This window comes from Ovis canadensis, chromosome 26 (assembly GCF_042477335.2).
Source record: "Ovis canadensis isolate MfBH-ARS-UI-01 breed Bighorn chromosome 26, ARS-UI_OviCan_v2, whole genome shotgun sequence".
In the NCBI taxonomy this organism is placed as follows: domain Eukaryota; kingdom Metazoa; phylum Chordata; class Mammalia; order Artiodactyla; family Bovidae; genus Ovis; species Ovis canadensis.
Genome location: NC_091270.1, coordinates 19,955,100 through 19,977,751, shown reverse-complemented (window position 1 = coordinate 19,977,751; position 22,652 = coordinate 19,955,100). Strand labels below are relative to the sequence as shown.

The 22,652-nt window shown below is 36.7% G+C and overlaps 1 protein-coding gene across 1 annotated transcript in view; it reads left to right on the top strand.

The window, feature by feature from the left end:
• CSMD1 (CUB and Sushi multiple domains 1) overlaps positions 1–22,652 on the top strand; it is a 2,061,903-nt gene that overhangs the window by 608,706 nt on the left and 1,430,545 nt on the right. Inside the window, exon 3 of the mRNA XM_069573063.1 lies at positions 9,609–9,721. Within this exon, the coding sequence (XP_069429164.1) occupies positions 9,609–9,721 (113 nt within the window). The remainder of the gene's footprint in view (positions 1–9,608; positions 9,722–22,652) is intronic.

Below are 22,652 nucleotides of genomic sequence, written 5' to 3'. Positions count from 1 at the left end.
TTTCCTTTATGATTGATCCCTTTTGATCTCCTTGCTGTCCAAGGGACTCTCAAGAACCTTCTCTAACACCACAGTTTAAAAGCATCAATTCCTTGTCACTCAGCTTTCTTTACAGTCCAACTCACATCCATATAGGACTACTGGAAAAAATATAGCTTTGACTAGATGGACCTATGTTGGCAAAGTGATGGCTCTACTTTTAATATGCTATCTAGGTTTGTCATAGCTTTTCTTCCAAGGAGGAAGCATCTTTTAATTTCATGACTGCAGTCACCATCCACAGTGATTTTAGAGCCCAAGAAAATAAAGTCTGTCACTGTTTCCATTGTTTCCCCATTTATTTGCCATGAAGTAATGGGACTAGATGCCATGATCTTAGTTTTTTGAGAGCTGAGTTTTAAGCCAGCCTTTTCACTCTCCTCTTTCACTTTCATCAAAAGGTTCTTTAGTTCCTCTTCACTTTCTGCCATAAGGGTGGTGTCATCTGAATATCTGAGGTTATTGGTATTTCTCCCTGCAATCTTGATTCCAACTTGTGCTTCATCCACCCCAGCATCTCTCATGATGCACTCTGCATATAAGTTAAATAAGCAGTGACAATATACAGCCTTGATGTACTCCTTTCCCAATTTGTAGCCAGTTTGTTGTTCCATGGCCAGTTCTAACTGTTGCTTCTTGATCTGACTATAGATTCCTTAGGAGACAGGGAAGGTGGTCTGGTATTCCCATTTATTTAAGAATTTTGCACAGTTTGTTGTGATCCACACAGTCAAAGGCTTTCATGTAGTCAAAGAAGCAGAAATAGATGTTTATCTGGAATTCCATTGCTTTTTCTGTGATATAGCAGATGTTGACAATTTGATCTCTGGTTCCTCTGTCTTTTCTAAATGCAGCTTGTCCATCTGAAAGTTCTCAGTTCACATACTGTTAAATCCTAGCTTGGAGAAATTTGAGTATTACCTTGCTAGCATGTGAAATGAATGCTGTGTGTGGTGTTTGAACGTTGTTTGTCATTGCCTTTCTTTTGGATTGGAATGAAAACTGCCATGATTTTCATACTCAATGACGTGTTTGCAGGGAGACCAAAAATTGAGTCCCTCACTGTCATTGCTATCACATTCCTCTCTCACCATTGGTGTGAGGGGTAAAGTCTATAAACACCAGACCACAAGTTTAGCCCTTGAATGTTCTTCATGATTAACTAGAACAGGTCGTACTCTCCACTGCCCTCAACCAACATTTGACCTCATTCTTTAGATATCACATATGAATGAGTTCATGCTGCTTCAGTGATTTAAAGTGATTTAAACTATTGTTTGACACTTTCCCTTCTTATTCACAGTTCATTATACAATTCATTAAAGAGAACTCGAATGAGTTTATTTTAATGTGTTATCACATTATTTGGGCTTCCCTGGTGTCTCAGTGATAAAGAATCTGCCTTCCAATTCAGGAGACACGGCTTCAGTCCCTGGGTTAGAAAGATCCCCTGGAGAAGGAAATGGCAACTCACTCCAGTATTGTGGCCTGGGAAATCTCATGGACAGAGGAGCCTGGTGGGCTACCGTCCATGGGGTCACAAAGATTTGGGCATGACTTAGTAACTAAACAACAACAATAATAAACCACATTATTTTTTACTTAAACTTATTTAAAACTTCAAAACATACTATCACTAAATAAATCAATCCTTAACATTTTTCTGTTAACTTTGTTTTCATCCTAGTGAGAAGATGTTTTATTATTAAATACTCTGTGTTTTATTAATTAGATGATTTTTATCTCAATATATATATTTTCTTAAGTGCCTCTGCCCCACCCACTCCAATCTTTGTCTTGTAAACTTCTATATTTGAGATAATCATAGATTTACATGCAATTGTAGGGAACAACATAGATTTTGTGTATACTTTACCCAGTTTCTCCAAAGGTAACATCTTACAAAATGGTAGCAGATGGACACTGCCAGGATATTCACCTTGAAACTGTCCAGATACAGAGGATAAGTATCCCTCAGTGAAATGAAAGGCGCTCAGTCGTGTCTGACTCTTTGCAACCCGATGGACTATACAGTCCATGGAATTCTCCAGGCCAGAATACTGGAGTGGGTAGCCTTTCCCTTCTCCTAGGGATCTTCCCAACCCAGGGATCAAACCCAGGTCTCCCTCACTGCAGGAGGATTCTTTAGTTGAGCCACAAGGGAAGCCCAGGTATATTGGAGTGGGTAGCCTATCCCTTCTCCAGGGTATCTTCCCAACCCAGGAATCGAACCAGGGTCTCCTGCATTGCAGAAGCCTGGAGGGAAGCCCAAGAATCCCTCGTGTGACCCTTTAATGGTAATGCTCACCTCCCTCCTGTCCCAACCCCTCCTTAATTATTGGCCACAGATAACCCATTCCCCTTTTCAATAAGTCTGTCTTTTCAAAAATGCTGAAGTCATACAGTATGTAATCTATTTTGGATTGACTGTTTTCTACTCTGCATAATTCTCTGGAGAGTCATCCAGATGTTAAAAGTCAATAGTCCATTTATTTTTATTGTTGAGTAGCAAATACATGGCATAGATGTTCCATGATTTGAAAGCCATTCACCTCTTGAAGGACATATGAGTTATTTCCAGTTTGTGATTAAGTAAGTGTATATATGTGTGTGCATGTATATATATGGGCTTCCCAGGTGATTGATACTCATGGTAAAGAGTCTGCCTGCCAATGCAGGAGACATGGGTTCGATTCCTAGGTCAGGAAGATCTGTTGAAGGAGGAAGTAGCAACCTACTCTAGTATTTTTGCCTGGAGAATCCAGTGGACAGAGGAGCCTGGTGGTCTGCAGGCCATGAAGTCACAAAGAGTAGGACACAACTGAAGTGACTTAGTGTGTGTGTGTGTGTATATATTTTTAATATATACATGCATATATATATATTCATATATATTCTTCTACAGATTTTGTGTGAGCATAAATATTCAGTTCTCTGGGGGTAAATACTGCTCAGGAGGATCATTGCTTGGTCATATGATAACTGCATGTTTAATATTTTAAGAAACTTGTCACACAGTTTTCCAAAATGACTCTGCCCACTAGTGATTTATGAGCAATGCATTTTCTCCACACTCAAGCCAACATTTGGCATTTTCACTATTTTTCATTTTAGACCTTGTGAATAGGTATATAGTAATATGTCTTTATGTTTTTTATTAACATTTCCCAAATTACTAATAATATTGAACATCTTTTCATGTGCTTATTTGCCATCTGTATATTTTTTAGATGAAATAACACTTTGTTTTTTGCCTGTTTTCTAATTAAATTATTTGTTCTTTTGCTATTGAGTCTTTTAAAGTGTTTTTATTTTTTTAAATATACTGTAGACAGTTGTCCTTGTTATATATGTGGCTTGCCAATATTTTCTAGTAGTCTCCAGCATGTCTTTTCATTTCTTACCTGTGTCCTTCATGGAGTGAAAGTTTGTAATTTTTGTGATGTCTGATAGAACACTTTTTCCTTTTATAGATTGTGCTTTTGGTGCCCCCTCTAGGGGGCCGCACAGAGTCAGACACGACTGAAGCGATTTAGCAGCAGCAGCAGCTAGGAAATTTGACTAGTCCAAGACCCTAAAGGTTTCCCCCTGTTTTCTTCTAAAAGATGTGCACTTTTACATTTTATGTTTATGTCTGTGATCAATATTGAGTAAATTATTCTAGAGGACGTTGGACTTCTGTAGGGTGTTACATAAAGTTTTTGCTTGTGGACTTCGAGTTGTTCAAGCACCATTCATTGAAAGGCTTTCATTATTCCACTGAGTTTCTTTTGTACCTTTCAGAAATCATTTGGGCATATTTACAGGAGTCTGAGTTCTCTGTTTTGATTCAGTGATAGATGAGTCTGCCCTCTGTCAACACCACCTGGTTTTGGTTACTGTAGCTACAAAGCAAGTCTTGAAAACCAGTGTACTGATTTATTCATTTTCAGAATTTCTGCTATTTTATTCTTGTTCAAAATTATTTAAGCTATTCCTTTTTTTCCTTTGGCTTTCCATTTAAATTTTAGAAGAATCTTGTTTATATCTAAAAAAATCTTGCTAGGATTATGATGAAAACTGTCTTAAACCTACATAAAATTTGGGGAGAGTTGACGTCTTTTCAATATTGAGTCTTCCAATCTCTCAATATATTTCTCTATTTAATTTTTTATTCATTTCTTTCTTCAGCATTATACAGTTTTCAGGACACAGTCTTGAACCTATTTTGTTACTTCTAAGTATTCTTCTGGCTGGTTGTAAACAGCACTGTATCTTTAATTCTGGTGTCCACATGTTCAATGCTAGCATGTATAAATAAAATTGAATTTTGTGTGTCTATTGTGTATACTACATGCTTGCTAACTTCAGCTATTACCTCTGAGAGTTTTCTTACAGATTCCTTGGCATAACATATATAGATAATTGCATCATTTGGAAATAGATGGGATTTTATTTCTTTCCTTTCTGATCTGTATGCTTTTATTTCTTTTTCTTGGCTTATTACACTGGCTAAGTTTTCTGGCACAGTGTTGAACGAAAGGGATAAAACCATACATATCTTTCTGCCTGTTCTCAATCTTAAGGGGGAATATTCAGTCTTCCCTCAATAAATATAATGTTACATGTAGGTTCTTTTGTAGGTAATTACTGTCAAGCTGGAGAAGTTTTCAACCTCTGTTCATATTTTATTAAAAATTTTGTCATAACTTCATATTTAAATTAGCCAAATGTGTTTTCCTACATGGATTATTGCAATCATGTGATTTTATTCTACAGCCTGTGATTATGGCAGATACATTGGTTGATTTTCAAATCCTGAACTGCATATATATCCGTGTAGTAAACCCTACTTGGTCTTGTTGAATAATTATTCATATATATTCCTTACTTTATTTTCTCTTATTTTGTTAAGGATTTTCACTTCTGTATCTATGAGGGATATTGGTTTGTTTTCTTTTTCTGTACTGCCTTTGTCTATCACTTGTATCAGAGTATCTTAGCTTGGTCTGCTACGACAAAACAGCAACAGATTGGGTGGCTTAAACAACAGACATTCATTTTCTTGCATTTCTAGAGGATGGACATCTATGTGAGGGTGAGGTACGATCAAGTTCTTATGAAGACTTTCCTTCTGACACCTGTCCTCGGGCTATGTGCTCACATGGCCTTATCTTAGTGTTTGTATGTGGAGGAAGGAGAGGGAGAGATTTCTCTTCTGTCCTCTTCTTATAAGGCCACCTGTCCTGTTGGATTAGCTTTCCATCCTTATGAACTTCATTAGAGTTCAGTTTAGTCCATCAGTCAGGTCCGACTCTTTGTGACCCCATGAACCGGAGCACACCAGGCCTCCCCGTCCATCACCAACTCCCAGAGTTTACTCTAACTCATTTCCATTGAGTCAATGATGCCATCCAACAATCTCATCCTCTGTCATCCCCTTCTCAGCTTGCCCTCAATCGTTTCCAGCATCAGGGTCTTTTCAAATGAGTCAGCTCTTCTCATCAGGTGGCCAAAGTATTGTAGTTTCAGCTTCAACATCAGTCCTTCCAATGAACACCCAGGACTGATTTCCTTTAGGATGGACTGCTTGGATCTCCTTGCAGTCCAAGGAACTCTCAAGGGTCATGTCCAAGACCACAGTTCAAAAGCATCAATTCTTCAGTACTCAGCTTTCTTTATAGTCCAACTCTCACATCCATACATGACTACTGGAAAAACCATAGCCTTGACTAGATGGAGCTTTGTTGACAAAGTAATGTCTCTGCTTTTTAATATGCTGTCTAGGTTGGTCATAACTTTCCAAGGACTAAGCATCTTTTAATTTCATGGCTTCCATCACCATCTGCAGTGATTTTGGAGCCCAGAAAAATAAAGTCAGCCACTGTTTCCACTGTTTCCCCATCTATTTGCCATGATGTAGTGGAACCAGATGCCATGATCTTAGTTTTCTGAATGTTGAGTTTTAAGCCAACTTTTTCACGCTCCACTTTCACTTTCATCAAGAGACTCTTTAGTTCCTCTTCACTTTCTGCCATAAGGGTGGTGTCATCTGCATATCTGAGGTTATTGATATTTTTCCCAGCAATCTTGATTCCACTTTGTGCTTCCTCCAGCCCAACATTTCACAAGATGTACTCTGCATATAAGTTAAATAAGTAGGGTGACAATATACAGCCTTGACATCCTCCTTTTCCTATTTGGAACCAGTCTGTTGTTCCTTGTCCAGTTCTAAACTGTTGCTTCCTGATTCTCAAGAGGCAGGTTAGGTGGTCTGGTATTCCCACTCTCTCAGAATTTTCCACCGTTGATTGTGATCCACACAGTCAAAGGCTTTGGCATAGTCAATAAAGCAGAAATAGGTGTTTTTCTGGAACTCTCTTGCTTTTTCTGTGATACAGCAGATGTTGGCCATTTGATCTCTGGTTCCTATGCCTTTTCTAAAATATGCTTGAACATCTGGAAGTTCACAGTTCACATATTGCTGAAGTCTGGCTTGGAGAATTTTGAACATTACTTTGCTAGGGTGTGAGATGAATGAAATTGTGCAGTAGTTTGGACATTCTTTGGCATTGCCTTTCTTTGGGATTAGAATTAAAACTGACCTTTTCCAGTCCTGTGGCCACTGCTGAGTTTCCCAAATTTTCTGACATATTGAGTGCAGCACTTTCACAGCATCATCTTTTAGGGTTTGAAATAGCTCAACTGGAATTTCATCTTCTCCTCTAGCTTTGAGATCTTTTTTTGTACAGTTCTTCTGTGTATTATTGCCGCCTCTTCTTAATATCTTCTCCTTCTGTTAGGTCCATACCATTTTTGTCCTTTATTGAGCCCATCTTTGCATGAAATGTTCCCTTGTTATCTCTAATTTTCTTGAAGAGATTTTTAGTCTTTCCCATTCTGTTGTTTTCCTCTATTTCTTTGCATTGTTTGCTGAGGAAGGCTTTCTTATCTCTCCTTGCTATTCTTTGGAACTCTGCATTCAGACCGGTATATTGTTCCTTTTCTCCTTTGCTTTTCATTTCCCTTCTTTTACAGCTATTTGTAAGGGCTCCTCAGACAGCCATTTTGCTTTTTTTGCATTTCTTTTTCTTGGGGATGGTCTTGATTCCTGTCTCCTATACATTGTCACAAACCTCCATCCATAGTTCATCAGGAATTCTATCTATCAGATCTAGTCCCTTAAATCTATTTCCCACTTCCACTTATAATCATATGGGATTTGATTTAGATCATACCTGAATGGTCTAGTGGTTTTCCCCACTTTCTTCAATTTAAGTCTGAATTTGGCAATAAGGATTTCTTGATCTGAGCCACAGTCAGCCCCCAGTCTTGTTTTTGCTGACTCTATAGAGCTTCTCCATCTTTGACTGCAAAGAATATAATCAATATGATTTTGGTGTCAACCATCTGGTGATGTCTATGTATAGAATCTTCTCTTGTGTTGTTGGAAGAGGGTGTTTGCTATGACCAGTGTGTTCTCTTGGCAAAACTCAATTAGCCTTTACCCTGCTTCATTCTGTACTCCAAGGCCAAATTTGCCTGTTACTCCAGGTGTTTCTTGACTTCCTACTTTTGCATTCCTGTCCCCTATAATGAAAACTACATCTTTTTGGGTGTCAGTTCTAAAAGGTCTTGTAGGTCTTCAGAGAACCATTCAACTTCAGCTTCTTCAGCATTACTGGTCAGGGCATAGACTTGGATTACCATGATATTGAATGGTTTGCCTTGGAAATGAACAGAGATCATTCTGTCATTTTTGAGATTGCATCCAAGTACTGTATGTTGAACTCTTAACTATGATGGCTACTCCATTTCTTCTAAGGGCTTCCTGCCCACAGTAGTAGATATAATAGTCACCTGAGTTAAATTCACCCATTCCATTCCATTTTAGGGTGAATCAGACATTGACTCTTAAGGCAGGCAAAAGAATTCCTCTGTAAAACAACCCAGGCCTGGACATATCTTTGGGGGAAGTTTTAATAGTTACAGGGTTATTCACATTGATCTATTTCATTGAGTAAGTTGCAGTCCTGTGTGTGTTTAAAGAAAGTAACAAGTTTCATTTTAGTTGTCAAATTTATAGCTATAGTTTTTATGGTATTTTTTTAAAATGTCTGTGAGGTTTCCAGTAATATCTGCTATTTTATTATTGATATTAGAGATCTGTGTCTTTTCTTATCCTGCCCTTTTTTTTTTTTTTTGAGCAGGGAGGGTCATTTTTGCTACATTTGTTAATTTTGTTTATCTTTTCCAAGAGGAAACTTTGTTTCATTTTTTTTTCTGTTTTCATTCAACTGATTCTGGTGCTTTTAATTTTTGCCTTCTGTTGGCTTTTGGTTTATTTTACTATAACTTTTTGAAGCTCTTTAGATGGGTACTTGGATTACAAATATGAGAATTTTCCTCTTTTCTGTGTGTGCTTTTGATGCCATTCCTTCCCATCTCAGCACTGCTGATTTTGATATCTTGGATTTTGTATTCTCATTCAGTTTAAAGCATTTTTTAAAATTACCTTGCAACTTCTTTGATCCATGGATTATTTGGAAGTGTTCTGTTTAACAGCTAGTGTTTGCCTTTTCTTTTTTTAAATATAAATTTATTTATTTTAATTGGAGGTTAATAACTTTACAATATTGTACGAGGGTGGGATGATTGGGGAGAATGGCGATTGTCTTTTCATTTTTCTCTTATTAGCTTCTGGTTTGATTCTGCAACTACAGTGGTTGTAATCAAGCATTTAATACCATAGGATTCCTGGCAAGACTGAGTTTCTCCTACTAGGAATGAATGCTCAAGTTAGCTTTTCGTGTGTGTGTGAATCATAGGTTTGTGTTCAGACTGTACTAAACCAGGTATCTGTAGAGAGACTGCTTAATTAGCAAACTTTAGGTAAAATACAAACTGATGAAACATCTCTTTGGCCTTTTGGAAAGCTCTTCATTTGTAAAGTATTATGCATATCATTATACTAGTTCACTCCTTCAGAGTTCTGACTTTATCATCATTAAGATATCTAAATGTATCCCAACTTAGTGATAATTGAAACATACATCTTACAATCTAAAAAATCTGTCTTGAAAACCAAATATTAAAATCAATTCATTTGACCTCTGTTCAAGACAATCACTGACTCTTATTTCTGATGCTGTGACTAACGTATGTTTTCAAGAGAAACTGATCTATTGTATGGAAATAGTAAAAGATAAGCATATTATTAATGAGATGTGACAACACACTGAGGACTTAGAGAAATAACTCAAAAGCAAATGGAATGTTAATTTGTGTCGCAGGTATAGAGTTGAGTGCATCATTTCAAGTTCCATGCATTATGTTTAGACAATGGTGTATTGTACAGTTCCTTCAGGAAAGGATCTTTTCAAGAATTGTTTAAATAAGCAAGTTCCAATATTGGAATGTGCTTCATTTCAATGAACTGGCAACACCTGGTATACAGATCATGTAATTGTTCAATGACTTATGTCAAATAAATAGGCCACAGTGGAAAGAAGAATTGAGTGACTTCATCAAATAAGCTTCAAAAACAAGTTCATCCTTTTTAACTGTATTCACGTCTTTTTGAAATTCAGGTTGTCGGGATTTCAGCTGCCTTCCTCCATCGTCAGCAGCGGCTCCATCCTTACTCTGTGGTTCACGACAGACTTCGCTGTGAGTGCCCAGGGATTCAAAGCGCTGTATGAAGGTAAGGTGCTTGCTGTGCACCCCCACACCCACTGTGAAGATGGCTTCACACTGGCCAGGAAGGCTGTTCACACAAACCGAAGCTGCTGCTTCCCGGGTGGTTCTAATGGTTCAAATGTTGGACTTCTGTGTTTTGATGCTGGGAGAATGCTATTTACTGTAATGGCTCAAATTTCTGGCACAACATGTGTGTTGACAATTTTCCTTTGTTGCTAGAGCTTTTTCATTGGAAGAATGGTTTTCTTTTGATGTGTGGCAGTGAAGTTTCGAGTAGTTAGGATGTTAATTGACAGTGTTCCTTTTCTCCAATCTTAATGGAGACAAGCTTTCTTAAAATAATCGCTGGACAGTAACATTCAGAGTTGGTGCCTAGGTAAAGTGAATCCCATTACATGAGTTTTGGTTGTCATAATTTGAAACTTCGAATGAAGAAAGTGATTTCATTTGGTGCTTGCAAGGCATGGGGGGTGCATTTCTTTTTACTTTATTTTTGGTGTTTTCGGACTTTGTGCTGAGGTGACTTTGGGGCCTCACTGTCATTGTTGACTCTTTGGGGCAGAAATTTCAAGAAGATAAAAGAGATTTCAGCCTTTGATAGAGGGAATAATATACATGATTGCAAAATATTCAGTTTTAGGAAATTGCACTACTATATGGTAAGTATAAGTGCCGAGGTCTGTTTAGTCTTGTTTCACATATATATTTTAATTTTTGTCTCATGTGTAATGCAGAATCTTTTATTTTTAACATAAACTCGGAAGCCCATGAATTGAAAAGGGCTGTGTAGGGTGGGGGTGGGCCCAATCCGGTGTCCACTTAGCGAGCCTTCCTGGATTAAGTCACCTCTGTGTGTCTTCCTCTTTGCAGTACTTCACACACTTTTGCAAAAATCATTCTTCTCGGAAAGATAAAATCTACACATGCTTTTTGCAACTGAACTTAGCTACCATGCAATTATCAGAAAATACAAGGTTAGACTGTCCTCTTTGCAAAGGAATATAAGCAGAGCAATTCATCCTTTTATTTAAGTAAAGTCTTATGTGGAATGATGCTTAGAATTTTATACTAACTCTGACTCCAGTTCTTCCAGGTCACTGCTTTTATATATAAACGTGCATCCATTGCCTGAAAGAGTAACTCATCTTTAAGCTCATTACTGATTACCTGGGGATCATTTAATCTTTGGAAGAGTAACAGGCTAGTTCAAGGTTAATAGGTCCTACTAGCTTTCAGATTTGCTTGTATCTACCACTTCCTACATACCCCAGCTTCACATAATTTCTTTCTCACTTGACATTACAAAAGTGTTTCTGAAGCAATCTGTACTAGCTGCTATGAAACAGAACTTGTCCAGTCAGCACATACGGTATTTTATAAGGTGGGTAATGCTTCAACATTTTAAAAACCTTGGCAGTTTTCTTTCCCTTTCTGACAAAGTTGATCCTTAATATCGTGTTTTGGTGAATTTCATAAGATAAATGTTGCAGAAATTCTACTGATGCTGAGTGACTGCCAAATAAATAATTAAACTGAATCTTTCTGGGCCGTTTTTGGTGGTGTTTGTGGTTGTCATCATGGCATAGTGAAAAATGATTGGTGAGATCGTCTCTGTTGGGAAAATGTTTATGAGTTATCAACAAAATTGGAAAACTGATGAGAAAAACAGAGCCACGAGTTACCTGCACTTTTTAAAATGTTGTTGTGCGAAGATGTTTGAAATTTTTGTTTTCCATAGTTGCATTACAATATAGTCTTGTATTTACAAGTAAATACAATGCATTATTTTGAAAGCAAAGCATTAAAATAAAAGTGCTTTGTTAGCAAAATAAAAATAATAAAATATGCAATATCTTTATTTGTAAAATATTTTTTATTAGCTTACAGATCAACTGATAAACTTGTGTTATCTGTTGAAATAAAGTTAATTGCAGTCTAAATAGAAGATTAAAGACAAGAATTTTTGCAGAAGAGACTAAAACTTTGTAAATATCAGCTGGTTTATCAATATCATTTCACACAGGAAGTTTATACCCAGCTATAACTTACCAATGTAATGGTCATGGGAAAAAGAGAGATTTATATCGGGAATAGTGTATAAATATTCAGATACACCTATTCAGATATAATATTAAGCATAACCAATGAGTCAGAAAAATATCTAACGTTGTTTTGGAACTAGAACATCGAATCCCACTGGTTTTTATACTGACAACACTCTCTTCCAAGTAATTAATATAAACCAAATACTTCAATAAAATGTCTATGTCTTATCCAAGACCTCTAAGGAAAACTTGGATTAAAATTTTAATGCTAAATCAGATTCAATTTTTTCTCCAGTTCTTAAATGATTACCAATTTTTCCAGATCTATGTTTAATTTTTAATTATTTTATTCATTCTTTTTTTGAGGTTTTTATTTTCAGTTATATTTATATTTGTTTGTTGAATTGGGAGAAAATCTTCCAAACTTAAAAAAAAAATCTGTCTACACAAGATAGGCTTAGTAATAAACTTAACTTGGACTTAATCTGGGCACTGGACTTTATAGTTTGCTGACACTACTATTTGGGATAAGTACTATTTACATAAATTATTCATACATGGAGATATTAAGCTATCTAAGGAGTATGGAAACAGTAAATTAAATTATTCTAATTAATGTGTTCAGTCATTAAATTTAACCCTGAAAATTAAATGGAGATATTTATACATGTCTCACTAACATTATTCACATATAGTAATTAGCTTTTTAAGTAGTGGGTAAGTTCATAGATTGTTGATGAAATCACCGTATTTTAACCCATAAATATAGAATAATAAAATTGAAGCTACTATTTTAATAGGGTATTTTATAAAGTTATATTTCCTGGTTTTGTCACTGAACATTATTCTTCATGGCCAGCCAAAGAATTTGCATGATTTTATTTGGTAAATTTATAACAAATACACTGGGATTACACATAATTTACAATGAGATGAATTACTATCAATATTCCTATGCTTGTCCAATATAAATAACATTTATTTTTTTCTACCTTTCAACTTTTTTTCATCAAGATCTCAGTTACTGAAATAAAATTATTTGTATCATCACATTTACTTATGATTTAAGAAAAAAAATCTTCCAGGCGGTCAGAAACTTTACATGGCATGTCAAGACACGACAGATGTTATGTCATGACAGATGTGTGACAAGGTGGTCATGAGACCTAAGTACAAACAGAACAAACCCATTTGGTGACATGTGACAATCTAGAATTGTGCCCCAAAGAACCCATCACTCTGATGATTTTTTGTTTCGCTTTTTAAAAGGCAAGTCTTCTCTGTTCTAATATTTTGTCTTACTAGTGACAAAGTGAACTAAATATTAGAAACACTAGTGAATGTATGATGAAAATATTTTCACTCCCAGTTTTTGGTTCTGAAATCTAATTTATTTTTAAGTGACCCTTCTCTCATTAATGCACATCCTGAATATCATTTTAGATGTTTCATGAATTACTTGGTAATTTTTCATACATTAACTTTCAATAATTTTAGTATTGGTTATATTTTAAAATTTTAGTGTTTTTTTTTTTACCAATTGTTTACTATAATTTAGATTGACTTTTAAGGTATTTTTGCAGGTAAAATAAGTTTCTTTGACATTGTATTTTTATACTCTAGTATTTGTATAAAAAGAATTTCTATGTATTATATAAGCTGCATTTGAATAGAAAGCCCTGATTCTGTGATTCAAATTGAGTGCAATGTGTACTCACTAAAATTAATACTTTTCTTCTGTAGAACATTTCTTGATAGTGTAGGGCAATTCTCTTGATTGGAAACCAAATTGACCAAGACTTTATCCATGGGATGACTCTTTTTGTTTTCTTTTTAAAAAAATTGGAACAGAAATTTTATGCACATTTTACCACAGAACTTACCTTTGCTGTAATTGTTTGAGGTAAAAGGAAGGTTAAACTGGATTCCTGTCTAAGGCAAACCTGATAGAAATGGTAAGAATCTTTTCTTAAGAATATTTTCTTAAAATATTTCTTTAAAAATCTGGCTGACATGGTAGTTGAAAAGGGAAAAAATTAACCACAATTGTAGACAGTCAAATATTTTGTCCATAAAATACTAATTTTGCACATTTAGCATTTATCTCACCTTCCCATGGTGCCATATTTGAATATATTGGCCTTAAATGTTGTGCTTGAAATCTATAAGAATCTGACAGTTAAAAAAAAAATCTTTTTAGGAAAAATAACCACCAGCAGAGTGAGGAAGAATTCGACATCACTAAATTGGAAAGATTAGCCTGTGGCAGGAAACTGTATCGCATACAAACTAGCACATTAGATGGAGTGAAGAAAACAGTTGCCCACAAAGATGCTTAAAGAGACTCCTTTGGGTTATAAAATTCTATTCTAGAGAAATTCTGCTCTTTCTTTTGTTTTGTTTTAAAATTATTCATTCTATTGATTATAACATTATGTCCTCACTAAAGTGTATGTTTCTCTATGGATAGATGGTAAATAAGTGAATGAAAGATAGGTAGATAGATGAAAGGGATAGACTGATAATCTGTAGTTAAGACAGATGATAGGTAGGTAGATACATAATAAATAGGCTGACAGGTGAATGAGCAGATGGATGAATAGATGTGCCTAAAATGGTATAAATTCTTATATACATTTTCTTTTTAAATCTTCAAGATTCCTATAAGCATAGCAAAATTACCTAATATTACTGGACAGAGAAAATGAAGTAGTGATGTATAGTAACTTAGTTTGTCAAGACGTTATAGCTACTAAATAGTGAAGGGGGGGAATTAAACACCAATCTGCCTGTTTCCAGATGTTGTCATTCTTAACCCTGTACTATGTTTTCTCTAATATGATATTTGTTTACATGTATGGAAATACACACATAAAAATAAGCATGTATCCACATATGTGTATACACAAAATCACTTTTACATATATATACATATGTGTATGTATGTATATACACACACGATATATGCATGGAGCATATATGTATATCCTTATGTAAATGGACACAGATTTACTCACTCATTCTCTCTTATTTATTCATTATGCTTTTACTGAGTATCTACCAGAGACTCAATACTGAGCTAAATGTTAGGAATACAAAGAAGATGATGAGAATGAGTAGGCAAAAATGACAAAATTCAGTAGAACAGAGAGTGCAGTTGGTTCTAATAACTAGCGATGGTGTTTGACATGATTGGGCGGGAGGGAAGGCCAGTGGTCTTGGGTACAGATAGAGATCATGATGGAGTCAATACTTGAGCTATACTGCCAAGTATTTAAAGAGTCCAAGTGGTAAATGCCGACTTTGTATCAGTCACTGAATACACGTTCTCCAAGGAAGATGGGTCACTGGGGGCTCTTTCTGAGTGAGGAAGAACTACGGGCAAAAATGTGATGGACAACAGCTTACCATCTGTAAGAACTGTGGGACATTTCCAGTAGGCCTGGAGTGTGGTCCCTTGGGCTGGCGGTGCAGTCAGAGGGGTCAGGTTAATGTTGAACCAGCCCTGAGATAGAACTCTTCCTCTGTGAGATCCACAGAAAGGCTGAATTCATCTCACTGGACAGGTAAACAGACGGAAGCACTTTCGTTTGCAAATGCTTCCATTTCACAATTTCATCACATTTTAGCTTTTAAATCATCATTGAAGTGCCCGAAATGTGTATAGATGGAAGTGAGATGATGTGGATTAAGTGAATCCTGCATTCTTGCAGCAGCTTTCCCCCCCGAGGTGTTAGAGGGCACCTGTTACGTCCTCTCTGGTGGTCATTTTTGTTTGCATCCTTGAGGGCAGTGTGGGCTCCAAGGAAAGATTTCAATACTTGACAGGTGGCTCTAAGTAAATATTTAAAAATATTGTTTGATAAAAATTCTTCACTCAGCCCTACCTTAATTTCATCCCATAGTTCAAATTTCTTACCCTCAAAACCTAAAAGGAGAATTGATAATAGATGTCACAGTTAGCTGATTGGAATTTGATTTTCTCTTTGGTTAATGCATCTTCTTATCTAGAAGTTTTTAAAACACAGACACACACACAGACACCTCCCCAAAAATGATGGTTTAAAGACAAAGAGTTTTGATGACCCACTGCACATACAAACATTTCTTCTTTAAAAAAATAATGGACTCCATACAGACCATTCAGTTAAACCTGTGAAAATTTAAATGGATTTATTTCATTTATTATGGATTTATTTTGGGGAAGATAGTGGGCTTCGTGTTCATAAACTACTTAGATTTTCACCAGGGAAATGTGAATCTTGGCCACAGTGCAGACCTTTCATTCCCGCGTCACTAAGTGATTAACTCCATAGTGGGCCGGGCTTCTCACTGAGAGTGTTTCTTGTTCCCTGAATGCATTTGGCGTTTCCCTCTGACACATCCCTCAAGTAGAATTTTCTTTCCTTTAACATCCATGGATCTGGATTTAGAAAGAACAGCTAGATTATTACCCTTCAAGCTCAAAGCTTTATTTAGGATGTCAGCGCTCATTTATTTCTCCCTTGAAATGATTATCCAAACTCAACCTGAATTAAAGCGTGGAACGTGAATGACCCACCTGGCAGGAAACATTTCCAGCTGAAGAAAGTGAAGGTGGAAGAACAGCAGTTAGCTGTCCATTAGCCAATGCTTTACCATTACTTCAGATTTATAACAATTACTGAGGCTAAAACGAAGGGGAAATGTCTAGAATTACTTTCCCGTTGACTGTTAGGTCCTCTAGGCTGGTGAGCCCAGGTAAGGACATAGCTTACTGAAGACACACTTCCCCTGGTGGTGGAGAGCAGAGGGAACAGTCCTCACGTCGGTCCTTCCCGAGGCTTAGATGCCACAGCCTCGTCCCCTCTTTTGTTCTTGATTTGCAGGGTGTTCAGGTGGCTCAGATGGTAAAGTGTCTGCCTACAGTGCAGGAGACCGAGTTCCATCCCTGGGTTGGGAAGATTCCCTGGAGAAGAAAGTGGCAACCCACTCCAGTACTCTTGCCTGGAATATCCCATGAATGGAGGAGCCTGGTGGGCTACAGTCCATGGGGTCGCAAAGAGTCGGACACGACTGAATGACCTCACTTTCTTTTCTTTCAGCAGTAGGCACACTAGGACCACTCTTCAAAGATTTTGGAATGGCGCTTGAAATTAATTATTCCTGTTAGTAACATGAACACTAACATCTCCAAAAAGTGCAGAGATAGGAGAGAAGTAGTGACTTTCTAAAAGTTCAGCTAAGTTAATCAGATGTTGGGTCAGAGCAGGAAGGTCTGAATGGCCGCACAGTTTTGTACGAATGTGTGTTTTTTCCGCAGAAAACATTTCATAGACTTCACCAAGGTCTCAGTTGTTTCATAACTAACATAAAGGTCATAAAGGTTGATAATATTAGCTCTGCTACCCCGAGGCATCAAATGTTCCTTCACCTGGTTTCTGCTGCTTATCTTTTACTTCAGTTGTTTTGATTCTGATAGCAGGTTGCAGTTGGGCTTCATCAATGGGCCTTGAGTTCTGGGGTGGACTAGGGCTGTCCTGTCAGTGTGGATGATCTGGTTCCTATGAATTGTAGTCTATTAATTTGGCATTTTGATTTTATATGTTCTGTGAACTTAATTAACATGTTTTCCCTCGAGAGATGAATTTGTTCTCTGTGTACTACAAAATCCAGTTTCTGATTCAATAAGAGTGGATAGCAGTGATCCACCAAGATCATAAATTCTACTGTGGGGCCTATTTAGTGATATTAAGTTAGTCGTTTTCCCTGGTGAGACACCAGTACACACACACACACTATACACAGTGACACTCTTTATATCATCATGTACAATTTCTCTTCAGACATCATCCTAAGAAATCATTTTGTTTCAAGTATTCAGTACTGTCCAAATCGTTTTAGTCATATGTGTATTGACCTAAGGGGATATTCATGACACAAAATGCAGTATGATCTGATTTTGTTGAAAATAACTTTTAAATGTACTTGTATATGTATGTATGCACAAGTATGTTTGTATGTGTATCCATCATCCTTATATTTGTATAGCATGTGCCCCTATGAGTACCCAGAAAAGTACAGGAGGGCACCTGGACTGTCAATAAACATGAATGTGGGAGTGATTGCAATGCTTAAGATGGATAGCTTGGTTTTTCTCTGTATTATTGAGTTATGTAGCTTGTTGCAATGGGTGTTTAAAAAAATCAAGTAATGAACATCGTAAAGGGGGAAAAATGTAGATTGTGCTAGAAATGGATATTCTTAAATGGATCTCTGGGTCTTCCATGGAAATAAAATAAAAAGTGGGGCCAGGTAATTTTAAGTTGTTCAGTATCATTTTCAAATGGCTGAGTTCATGGGTTCTAAGGCCAGCACTGGCACAGAAATGGTGGTCTGTCTAAAAGGGCCTTAATAAAAGGTAAATTAATTCCATAGAAAAGACACCCTCAACATTGTTGTTCAATAACAAAGGAAGGATTGATCAATACTTCACCTTCCACAGTGTAATTGTACTTGTGTTTCTTAAGATTTGTCTTCGTGATGATACTTCAAGCTTTACCCTTTGTACCCACTCATCTCCCAAGACTTCTCTTTTTGTGTGTGTGGATCTTTTACGATGATATCTTGTGTCATAGACAAGTTGCTCCAAGTTAATATGCATATGTGATTGGCAATAAGTAATCTCAGATACTGTGGGAGAAAAGTGATCATTATTTAGATGAGATAAAGCATGTTCAGGGTGGTTTGGCTGTAGCAAATAATCATTATTTAAAATGAAGCTTATAAGCAAAAATAATGACATTGGATAATTTTTTCTCTTAAAATTCTCTTTTTTGGCTATCATTGGTCCTGAACGAGCCACTCAATATGCTAGAAATTAGATGACCTCTCTATTTAAACACCGTCAGGTCTTGGCTTCCTACCATTCTGCTACTAGAAATGGGAAGGTTGGCAAAATTAACTTCTTAAATGTTTACATGTGGGTGGTGCAAAAATTCTGCGTGTGGGTTCAAGCCAATTTCTCAATGACTGAGTATGACCATTGGATAAATTACTTAAGCCCTTACTGTATCACATCCCTCACTTGTAAAATTGAAAAGTTCCAACCTTGGAATTGTTATGAGGTCTAGAGTAGATGAGGTCTTTATATCACATAGCTCTGTCCTTGGTATACAAAACTTCTAATTTCTTCTTCCAGTTCTGCAATACTTGCAGAGAGAATAACCTCAGTAAGTGTAGTGGGTGGTTATTTCTTCTAAATTGGGAATTATATAATCTTCAGTGCTTATGACTGTCTCATTTTGTGCTCTTTTCCCCTTGTGCTGTCTTATTCATGGGACACCTTTGTCTATCTCTATCCCAACTTCTCTGTGCATTCAGCTTCTCTGTATCTTCAGCTTAAAAAAAAGTCAAAGATTAAAAAATAAATATAATCTTTCAAGTGAAAGTGCAATACACAAATTCATCCCTGGTGTAGTGGTGAGTGGCTCTTTCTGCTTTTAGGACTAGCTGGCAAGTTATACATTGTGTAACTTCAATTTTTTTTTTTTTCTTAAGTAAGAAGGCATTTTTGCTCTTGCTTTCTGGTTGATTTGTTGAGTCTTTAGTCTACAGTAAGAAGAATATGTTAATACAAAGAGGTCCCTGAGGAAAGGTAAAGTTACATTTTTCTTCTAGCTTCTGGTTATAGGAGCTTCTGACTTTGCACTTACCATGTAAATTTGTTATTGTTTCTGAGACTCTTCTAGCGAAGGTTAGTAGGTCACTGAATATCAAACATCTGTAGTGCCAAGTCTAAGCACATTTTTCAAAGAATGTGTTCATTTTAAAAATCTCCAACCTTACTGGCAATTTCTTTCCTCTTTTTAAAGTTGTTTTCTTTAAGTATAGGCAGAAACTGTAATTTTCTGTTTGCCAAAAAGTCCAGTAGGCTAACTTTTGGCCAACTGAGTATAATCTCTTCTGAATTATATATATGATATTGACCTGTGTAGAGTTCATATTCTGAGGTGCAACTTGTCTATGACCCAAGATATTATTGCAAAAGATCAAGAAAAAAGAGAAAAGTCTTGGGAGATGAGTGAGTAAAAAGGGTAAAACTTGAATTATCATCATGAAGACAAATCAGTTATGGACTTATTGTTAGTTTCAACAAAATAAGCCACAGACTTTATTGAACAACTTGAAAGAGCATCATATAAAATTATGCTATGTGTTTGTGCATGTTCTATATCAGTCATTTCTTACCATTTTAATTGTTTATTTCACTCCTTTGTGCGACTGGACATGGAACAGCAGACTGGTTCCAAAAAGGAAAAGGAGTAAAGCTAAGGCTGTATATTGTCACCCTGCTTATTTAACTTATATGCAGAGTACATCATGTGAAATACCAGGCTGGATGAAGCACAAGCTGGAATCAAGATTGCTGGAAGAAATATCAATAACCTCAGATATGCACATGATACCACCTTTATGGCAGAAAATGAGGAACTAAAGAGCTTCTTGATGAAAGTGAAGGAGGAGAATGAAAAAAAAAAAAGTTGGCTAAAACTCAGCATTCAGAAAACTAAGATCATGGCATCCGGTCCCATCACTTCATGGCAAATAGATGGGGAAACAATGGAAACAGTGACGGACTTTATTTTTTTGGACTGAAAAATCACTGCAGATGGTGATTGCAGCCATGAAATTAAAAAACGCTTACTCCTTGGAAGGAAAGTTATGATGAACCTAGACAGCATATTAAAAAGCAGAGACACTGCTGACAAAGGTCCATCTAGTCAAAACTATAGTTTTTCCAGTAGTCATTAATGGATGTGACAGTTGGACTGTAAGAAATCTGAGTGCAGAAGAATTGATGCTTTTGAACTGTGGTGTTGGAGAAGACTCTTGAGAGTCCCTTGGACTGCAAACAGATCAAACCAGTCCATCCTAAAGGAGATCAGTCCTGGGTGTTCATTGGAAGGACTGATGTTGAAGCTGAAACTCCAATACTTTGGCCACTTGATGCGAAGAACTGACTCATTTGAAAAGACCCTAATGCTGGGAAAAATTGAAGGCTGGAGGAGAAGGGGATGACAGAGGATGAGATGGTTGGATGGCATCATCAATTCAGTGGACATGAGTTTGAGTAAGCTCCAGGAGTTGGTGATGGGCAGGGATGCCTGGTGTGCTGAGATTCATGGGGTTGCAAAGAGTCGAACACAGCTGAGCAACTGAACTGAACTGTGCTACTCAGAGTAATGTAAGAAGTGAAGTGAAGTGAAAGTTGCTCAGTCGTGTCCAACTCTTTGCAACCCCATGGACTATATAGTCCATGGATTTCTCCAGGCCAGAATACTGGAGTGGGTAGCCTTTCCCTTCTCCACAGAGTAATATAAACACTCTGATGCTGGGAGGGATTGGGGGCAGGAGGAGAAGGGGACAACAGAGGATGAGATGGCTGGATGGCATCACTGACTCAATGGACGTGAGTCTGAGTGAACTCCGGGAGTTGGTGATGAACAGAGAGGCCTGGCATGCTGCGATTCATGGGGTCGCAAAGAGTCGGACACGACTGAGTGACTGAACTGAACTGAAATACAAAATCCTTTTGATTATATCCAAGTATTAACCAAAATAATAAGATACAGAAATGAAAGTGAATATTCAAGTAATGAAAGGCACTATTTTTTCATTTATTTGTATTCTTCATTGTATTTTCATTTATTTGTATTTAAATATTTTTTTATAAAACCTCATAGTGGAGTCTGTGGGCTGCAAACACTTCCCCTTGTGACAGCAGAGGGTGAAATGCCCTTTCTAGTCACTGCCTGTATGTTCTACTTGCTTCCTTGCAGACATCCTTGACATTGGTTTTTTCAAAATATGACCTTATATTTCTTTCTTATCCTCAGGAGTTAAAAAATAAAATAAACAAAAAAACCCTATTTAACAAAAGTAGACTACCCTGGGGCATGTTGATTTGCAACATGAGTTTATTTGTATAGCTCCTATTAAGATGCAGTTGTCATTTTAATCATATATCTTCTAAGTGTTAATTTTGTTTTTCCAAGCGTACATCCACTTTTCTTAAAATATGCTTTTAAATATTAAGATAGTGGAATGGAAAGCCACATTTGGAAGGAGAGGAGGGTGGGTGAGTGGACATCTGGTGTGTGGGGGACATCTGAGTTTGCTCCTGCAGTTCCGCCTGGGTGTGGGAGGGTAGCAAATGGGAGATTTTGTGCAGGAACATGATGGAACACATTTTAGATCCGGATGTGTTATCCATCTCAACAAATAAAATTGGGGTTTCAGTATTCCGCATCTTTGTTTTTTTTTTTTTTTAAGACTTTCACACTTGCTCAAAATCTTCCCATATGCCACAATTCTGACATGTGTATCAAAATTTACATGTTTACTTGTTTTTTTGGAAGGAAAACTCAGATGCATGAATCACAAGAGAAACTATGGGGTTTTATCTTAGCGTAGTGAGAGCAAAGTATTTTTTTTTTAAGTTCACTAAGTCAAAGGAACTAGTTAGCGTGTGGTTATAATTAATGCTTATACATTTAGACTGAGGTCTTAAAAAATTGAGGTATCATTTCACTTATAAACTACTGTATGAAATAAATATTGGAAGACTTCTTGATGCTGGGAAAGCTTGAAGGCAAAAGGAGAAGGGAGTAGCAGAGGATGCGATGGTTAGATAACATCACTGACTCAGTGGACATGAATTTGAGACAACTCCAGGAGATAGTGGAGGACAGGGGAGCCTGGCTTGCTGTAGACCGTGAGGTCGCAAACAGTCAGACATGGCTTAGTGATTCAACAACAACAACAATGAAATAGATACAATTTTCACTCTCTATTTAAACAATAATAAGATACAACATTACAATGAAATTCATTACAACACTTATAATA